The sequence below is a fragment of the Sarcophilus harrisii genome, chromosome 5 (assembly GCF_902635505.1).
Source record: "Sarcophilus harrisii chromosome 5, mSarHar1.11, whole genome shotgun sequence".
Classification (NCBI taxonomy): Eukaryota; Metazoa; Chordata; class Mammalia; order Dasyuromorphia; family Dasyuridae; genus Sarcophilus; species Sarcophilus harrisii.
The window spans coordinates 175,830,523-175,839,006 of NC_045430.1; the positions used below are offsets into that span (position 1 = coordinate 175,830,523).

Consider the following 8,484-nt stretch of genomic DNA (forward strand, 5'->3'; position numbering starts at 1 on the left):
TTGGATTAAAAGTAAATAGTGACCATTTCTGCTTTAGCCAGAAACCCTGAAAGGATCTTTCCCTCCCAGATTTATTTATTTACTTAGATTAAATTTTTTTTTCACTAGATGAAATAGGAGCCTCTTTGCCTCAATTGCTGTCTAGCCTTAATCATAAAATGGGTGCAGCCTCCGTCAAAACGGAATCCTGTTGAAGACTTTAGCTTAAAAAAAGCTAAAATCTTTCATTGCATCCAGGACCATCTCTAGTCTTCCTGATCTAAATCTGGCTACTGAACTCAGTTGCTCTGGAGGGAAAACTGAGGCAGGAGACCTTGCTTAGCCCTCCCTCACTTAAATTCAATTCACTTATATGTCATAGCATCCCCTTCCTGATGTCATGATCCTTTTTGAGACTGAAGGACAAACAACAACAACAACAAATGTGGTGATGAGAATGTCATTTCTCTCCAAGCTATTGATAAAAGTGTTCAAATATAACAGGACATAGGACTGAGACCTATGATGGCACACCACTAGAGGTCTCACTCTGGCTTTTATGTTTTCCACTCAATTAATAGTTCTCAAACTTTCTGATCTCAGCTCCCCCTTACATTCTAAAAATGGCTTTGCAGATCTCCATGGGACCACATTCTGAGAATCACTGAGTCATTGCTTTTGAAATATGGCCTTTTAAATATCTATGAATCCATTTAATATATCCATCATCTTCTGTTCCACATTTCTCCATTCTGTATACATGTAAGTAATTATTTCTCTAATTTCTTGTTATAATCCAACTATCTATAGTATTTGCCCAACTACATGTCTATAGCATTGTTCTAGCAGCCATATTGACAAAAAGAAATTAGTTTGATATAATTGTTTTTGCAGCATCTAATTTGACTACCTTCTGCTAAGTACTCACAGACCATTTCTTTAATTCTCCACTTAAAATTTTGCCAAAAATTGATACCAAGTTCTTAAGTTTGTATTTTATAACCCATCTTCTTCCTTTAAAAACTAATATATGTCTTTTTTTCTATCTCCCAGTCTCTCAATTGTCCACAACTGGCCAAAGATCATCAATAGTTCAGGTGATCACATCTGTAAGCTATTTGAGTATCAAGGTATAAGTCTTTTAGGCTAGGGTACATAAACACATATCACTGAGGTATTCTCTTACTATTTCCTTTGGGGCTTCAATTTTTTTCTTAATCATATTTGGCTTTTTAAAGTAGATCTTCCTATTAAGCTTTGCTTAAAACTAGATATTAAAGCAGTAGAAAATTTTATGAAATGGTAATAATCAAACTTAGTCACATTCCATCGTGATTCTTTGTAGAAATTGGGGATGGTGAGTATGAAACACTACATATATCAAACCTTTAGCCTATCTTGGTTAGTTTTGCTGAACCATTTTCCCCTTAATCCCCTTGACAGAGAAAATACAGAAGCAAAATAAGAGTAGCATGTTATACCTTCTTCTTATTCCTGGGGTATGTGTGTGGTAGGAGTGTAAAGGCAAAATGATAATGGCCCTTCTAAATCAGTGCCTAAAGTCCAGAAGATGGAATTTAGTTGAAAAGAAAGGATAAGTTCTTAAGGCAACTCCAAAGAGGGAAAAATTTGATTTTTTTAAAAGTATCCTGAAAAAACCATGTTCTTTCCTTTCCTTTCCTTCTCCATTTTCTTCTCTTCTCATGATGTGGAACATATTTCAAATGGGAGCATGGATGATTTTCCATGATTAGGTACAGAAAATTTGGACTTTTCAGTAAGAACTAAAAGCTACTTCTCAGAAGGAATCATGGTTCTTTTTCTTCCTTTATCAGACTGGAACAAGGACTACTGCTTCCTCATCTTGGTAAACACTGTTCTTTAACAAAAATATTTTGAATTGAATTGGATGAAATAGAATGGAATTTTAAAATCATGAAAGCGTTTGATTGTACCCAGATTCCTGATTTCAGTGAGAATCAAGGTTGTAGAGACGTTATTTCCTAAATACCCCTGTTATGCCTGGGATTGGTCAGTTCATATATGAACGGACAAACACAAACACACACACCCATGCATACATACTTTATTCTTACTATGTTCTTATTCCAGAAAAATGAAAGTGATAACAAGCTTTTCATCATCTATTAAAATCAAAAGATTTTTATTAGAGATGGGAAGAAGAGCTATAAACAGGAATCTTACCAGCTTCACATTTGAAAAATAGATGAACTTTCCCTAGTCTGAAATTGCATGATGAACTAAGAAAGATCTTGAGCACTGAGGAGAGGGCTTAAACTGTTGGATAGATTGTTTAAGTATCAGCTGACCTAGAGAGGCTGGAGGAGGAGAAGCAAACAAGAATTTGGAGTTGAGAATTTCTTAGAGTTGAATTATATGAACTCATGAAGAGGTTATTAATTTACTTTTTCACTCAGATAACCAGGAAAATGGTAATTTTGCTGATGAGGAATCTAAGGACCAGATAAGTGACTCACACAAAAGTACACAATTTAAAAAATTCAGTTTTATTTTCACTTCCTAATTCTCTCTCTACTACCTCCCTTCTCAACCCACTGAGAAAACAAGAAAAGCAAAACCCACTATAAACACATGTAGTAAAGCAAATCAATGTTTACATTAACTATGTACCCTAAAAAGGAAGAAAAAAATGAAAGAAATTTTTAAAAAAGACGAGAAAATGTGCTTTAATTTGTTTAGTTTGTCGAGTTCATCATCTCTTTAGCTGAAGGGTGGGTAACATGTTTCATCTTGGGTCTTCTGAAACTATGATTTATCATTGTGTTGATCAAAATGTATACATTTTTCAAAGTTGTTTGCATTCCCAGGTTCCTCTGAAACCATCCCTTCATCACTTTTTACAGCATAGTAGTATTCCATCACATTCATAACATTATTCCAGTTGATATACCTGTTGATGAACACCCTATCCATTTCTAATTCTTTGTCCATGAAAAAAAGCTGCTATGAATATTTTTGTACATATAGTTCTTTTTCCATTCCTTTGATATCTTTGGGGCATAAACCTAGTAATATTATCACTAGCTCAAAGGTTTTAAAAATTAATAGTTTTGGGGGAAAGTTCTAAAATGCTTTCCAAAATACATGGACCTGTCCCTGACTCCATCAACAAAGCATTAATGTATCTGTTTTCCCACAATCCCTCCAGCACTTGTCATTTTCCATTTTTATCAATTTCACCAATTTGAAGAGTATCAGATGGTACTTCAGAGTTTAATTTGAATTTCTCTGTTAATCGGTGATTTTGAGTATTTTTCCCCTTGGGTATTAATAGTTAATGCACATAATTAGTAAATGGTAAAGTTAAGATTAGAATCCAGATTTTGATGTGGTATTCTTTTCCCTATACCATAATATTTTGTATTTCACTTCAATTCTTAGAGCGGGACGGGGCTAGTAATGGCAGAAGAGGAAGTGAAAGGCATAATGACAGGAGTTAGGGGTGGTGGAAAGAAGGGCCAAGTATCCAAGGCAGGGAAAGGCATTGGTGACAAAGGTGTTCTATATCCAGAGTATGAAGCTCCAACAGATATTTGCCCTGTAGTGACAAAGAGAGAAAGGTGAGCGCTTTCCCATGCCCCTCACAGAGAAAAAAGAGCTCATACACCTCATTCCTGAATTAAAAAACGAATGAATATTTTCTCTACTAACCCCTATCTCCAATATCTTGGGCTACTAATTCTGGAATTAGAGGCATTCAGAAAGAAGATCATAAGGATGTTGATCCTTCCCTCACTTTGTGCCCTCTTGAGGTGGGGAGTCACCTGAATTTAGCTTCCATTGTGACTCCAGTTTGATTCTTATCTGCCAAGGAATCAAGCAAAGTCAGCCCCTCTCTCTGCATGATCCAGGAATGAAGGAGGAAAGAGGAGAAGGTAGTTCTGGGTGCTTACCGCCACGAGATTCTTGCCAGACACTGGGTAAGGCATCGCACACATACTTTCCTAACGCTGTCCCCAAGCACAGTCGATAATGATGTGGTTCTGATGGCTCAGAGGCAAGAAGAGGAGGCATGGGAAGGTTAGTTGGGGGCTGCCAGGGGCAAAAAAAGAAGAAGGAGAAAAAACTTGACCTACCTTCCTGTGCCTCTATATCCGTGGTCCTGGGGAGAAACTGGGATCATTTTTATACCAGGAAGGTTGGGATGAGCTTTTTGGCATCCCTAAAACAAACTAAGGGATGGGCTGAGAGATCCCCTGGATCAGCCCCACAACCCTGCTCTATTTTTTTTTTTTTTTGGTACCTGTGCAGAAGTGGTCCATTTTGAAGTATCTTGTGAGATCAGACCCTGGGAAGCAGCTCCAAGATTGGGCCAGGTTTGCTCAGAACATGGAGCTGGGAAGAGCAGGGCGAGTAAGGTGAGGATTGGGACTAATTTTCCTTCACCCATAGGGCAGGGGAGGATATGGTAGAAAGCTGAGGGAAGTGGGGTAGGTGCAGTGCATGGCAGGTAGATAGATGAGTTGGGGACTGTGGACTTAATCTGCCTGGAGTGTTAAGGATCAAGGAGCAATCACCTGGGAATTGAGTTTCCCACTTCAACTTCTCTTCCCTTCTCCATTTGGCTCTTCGGTTGGAAAACCAAACCTGGAATGGGACCAGAAAGCTACTCCCAACTCCATGGTCTCTTTCTATAAACTCACACTAGTGAGTTTCCACTCCAGCTCCTCCCCCAACCCCTTTCTCTAACCAGGATGAGAGCTCCCTTCAACCTTTACTCCACCATTTATTAGCATCTCACCTTCACTGTAGCTTCAGGCAGAGAGGTGGCAGCAGCTAGTTTTCCCCGGGTAGCTGGATCAGGGTATTGCACTCTCTGGAACTCTGTCAGGAGACCCCCAGAGTGAGGGCATGAGAGAACCAGTACAAGAAGACAATAGACATCTGTCCTTCATTCTTTGTCTAAGTACATGTGTTCTGCAACTTTCTTGTTCTCCAAAGCAGGTCCCACCCTCTAACTTCTTTTCTTGATCTTGAATGCCTTAATCACACCACTGATTTGTTCCCATCCCTGTTGTGATTGATCCTCATTGTTCAAAAAAAGAGTGTGTGCTGTTCATGCTGAGCTGCCATTCTGATTGGTGAGAGGGGGATTGCGGGGAACAGAGGAGAGGAAGGAGTTTTCTTCTAGGAGACTATTCAGCACCCACCCCTCTGTTTCCTAGCCCCAGCACCTTTTTCCAGGGCAGCAGCCTGAAATGGGGAGAAGACAGTTCGATTTCGCTGACGTGGGCCTGGCTTGGCCACCTGGGATGCCTCAGAACCACTGTGGGGAAAGTAAAGACCTGGAGCTGGAAAATCTGCAGGGAGAAGGGAGTGGCTGATGATTAGTTGGCAATAGGACTGCTAGCATATCAAAAGCCCTGGGGCACTGACAGGAACCAAAGGGAAACCTTTTTTGCTAAACTAAACTAGGGAGCATCAGTTACAAATGAATTCTAGACACAGAGATTCACTGACAGAGGAAAGACAGAAATACATCCAATAACACTCAACAGTCACTCTTTGCAAGCAAAAATTATGGTATTGGTCTAAATTTCAAGGTAATGGATAATAGCTCTGGGTGGAACTCTGAAGGCCCCAGGAGTGAGCAAATAGCTCTTTTCTCCTACCTGTTTCCATTCTTCCCTGACATCCCTGTTCCATTTCTCACCTGGTATTGTGAGCTGGGTCCAAGGAAGCCTCTTGTCTTCTTGTAAGGCCCTCAGGATGCGGTTGATGGAGGAGACCTGAGCAAGAAGGATATATAGGTTTAGCTCTGGGGCTATACTTGGTGGCTAAGGCTGGAATTAAAGTTCCAGGCTCTTCTTTTCATCTCCATTTCCTTCTTCATTTTCCCACCCTTTCCCTTGTCGGTAGTCTTATTCTCTGTTTTTACTAAACATCAGCAGCCTTCTCTTTCCTTCCTTTCTTGAAACTTTCTTTTCCTTTTCATACTGCTGTCTTGCCCATTTTCCCCAGTTGATTGCACTCTAGGTCCCAAAAGAATTCATGGGACCTAGTTCAACCCCTCCATGCACCCTTCTGCTCAGCTCTTTCACTGAGTAGGGACAAATACTCACGCTGGGTGTCCTGTCCTTGGTGCAGAGCCCTTCAGCACATAACTGGTGACGGATCTCCCAGGCAAAGATAGCTGGGCACTCACCCTTGAGCTGGGCAATACGAGCTACCACAGCGGGTGTGGCTAGGCGAGGCTTGCTTCCCCCAGTGCCCTTTGGTTCCAGGGTACCTGTGCGATAATATCTCCCCAGAATCTTGCTCACACAGCCATTAGACACCTGGGTAGGGTGGGAGGATGGAAAGGTACACACCATAGGGGAAGGAATTGCCTCTTTTCAGAGGAAGCCTCTCAGGCAAAATAAGATTCCAAAAATCAAAATCAAAAGAATGCTTCAGAGGACAATCTTACTTCAGGGCTCCAGATGCTCACCTCCCAACCTCAAGGAGCATCCTCTGAGACTGTTTTGTATAAACTAGAGCCAGTTTCCTATTGATGCCATCAAAACTCAACATCATTGATACTTACTTTGCCCTCCCTACTCCCACCTCCTACCTTGAGACTTCTAGAGATGTCACAGGGCCGAACTCCACTGACTGCCAGTTTCACAATCTGCTGCCGAATATCTCTGGGTAGAGGTCGCCCATTCACAAAAATCCCCCCTAACTGATTCACACTACTGATCCCTAGAAAGAAGCAGAAGGTATCAAACACAGTGGAAGCTTTCCCTCTAGTCTACTACAGTAGGATATCCCCTAAGAGAGCATATCTCTGAGTCAACAAGCATGACTCTTGACATAGAAGGGGCTTAAGGGTCAGGTTTCCACTCTACTCTTCAGGACCTCTCAAAGGTACCACTTCCTTCTTCCTGGGGCATAGTTGAAGGAGGGATCAATTTTCCTCATATTTCAGGTCTAGGAGTGGTAATGAAGTGATATAATACTAGGAGAGAATGTTGTTCCTCAACACATCATTAAAGGTAAGAGTTGGGAGAGGTAACATCCTAAATGCATCAGCCACACCACTCACTTTAGATTTCTCAGAGTTTCTCTTACCATTTTGCTGCATGATCTGGGATGACTTGTCTGAATAGAGGAAACAGATGTGGGGATCAGGAATGTGGGGAGGCAAGACTGGGCTATCTCCTGCTTTATGATTGTGCCTGTAGTGACATAGAAGATTTATAGACATCCCCTTGCATAAGTCACTATGACAGTAACATGCCCCAGAATAATAGAAGCATGCTACTCTGCTAATTGAAGAACAAGCAAATTAGTATAATAATAATGACTAGTATTTATAAAGTATTTTAAGCAATTTGTATAAGATATCTAATTATCACGATAACCTTGTAAGATAATTGTTATTATTATCCCCATTAAATATTCTTCCTAAATCCCTGTCTTCTGAATTCTCCAATAACTATCAATGATACTACCATATTCCCAATCATCCAGATTTGCAGCCTCTATCACCCCAACTCCTCTAATTCACTCCACATATCTAATATAGGTCCAATCTTGTGTTCCTACCATTAGACATCACTTATACATTCCTTTCTCTCCACTCACACAGCCACCACCTTAGTTTAGGTCCTCATCACCTCTTGTCTAAACTTGCTCAATAGCCTTCTAACTGGTCTCCCTGCATTAAAAATTCTATCCATACTCCATTCAACTACCAAAGTGATTTTCTTAAAGCAAACATGTTATCCCTTTCCCCATCCTACTTTTATACTTAATAAGTTCCAGTGACTACCAGATTTAAGGGGATATTCCAAAGAGATCAAAAAAAGAGAAAGGTGATTTATGTTTGCAAAAATATTTATATAGGTGTTTTCATAGTAGCCTTAAATTAGAAACTGAGAAAAGTGCCCACCTATTAGGGCAACTGGTTAAACAAACTATGGTAAATTAATGTAATAGAATATTACTGTGTCATAAGAAATGAACAGTTTCAGAAGAAACTGGGATGACGTTTAATAAGTGATGCAGAATGAAGTGAGCAGAAATAGAATATTAATATGACAACAATATTTGCAAGAAAAATCACTTTGAAAGACTCTACAACTGTGACTAATGCAATGATAAACCACAAGCCCAAAAGAAGAAATATGATTCATATCAACATTTCCATCTAAAGAGTTGATGGATTCAGTAAACTGAATGACATCTACATGTTTAGCTGTGGCCAATGTAAGAATTTTGTTTTTGAACTATATGTATCTTTTTCTTTTTAAAAAATTGTCTAATTGATGAGGGGGAGGTAAAAAAAATGCTAGTAATATGATAAATTCCAGTAGTTTTTTATTACATCCAGGATCAAATAGAAAATCTTCTATTTGAGGAGTCCTACAAATTCCTTTTATGACACAGACATGGAACTGATACTTAAACCAGATAGGTTGAAAACAGAGAAAGAAAATTATAGACCAATCTCCCTAATGGGTATTGATGCTAAAATCT

General features: G+C 39.7%; 1 protein-coding gene across 1 annotated transcript; it reads right to left on the minus strand.

Annotated features, from left to right (window-relative positions):
- Positions 1-4,392: 4,392 nt before the first annotated feature.
- Positions 4,393-7,275, minus strand: PAX4 (paired box 4). The gene is made up of 7 exons (XM_003771586.2): positions 7,075-7,275; positions 6,575-6,705; positions 6,084-6,299; positions 5,675-5,750; positions 5,196-5,321; positions 4,763-4,845; positions 4,393-4,608 (listed from the first exon to the last, which is right to left on the minus strand). Exons 1-7 carry the CDS (start codon positions 7,208-7,210, stop codon positions 4,393-4,395), a joined length of 984 nt encoding a protein of 327 aa, XP_003771634.2. The 5' UTR covers positions 7,211-7,275.
- Positions 7,276-8,484: the final 1,209 nt, after the last annotated feature.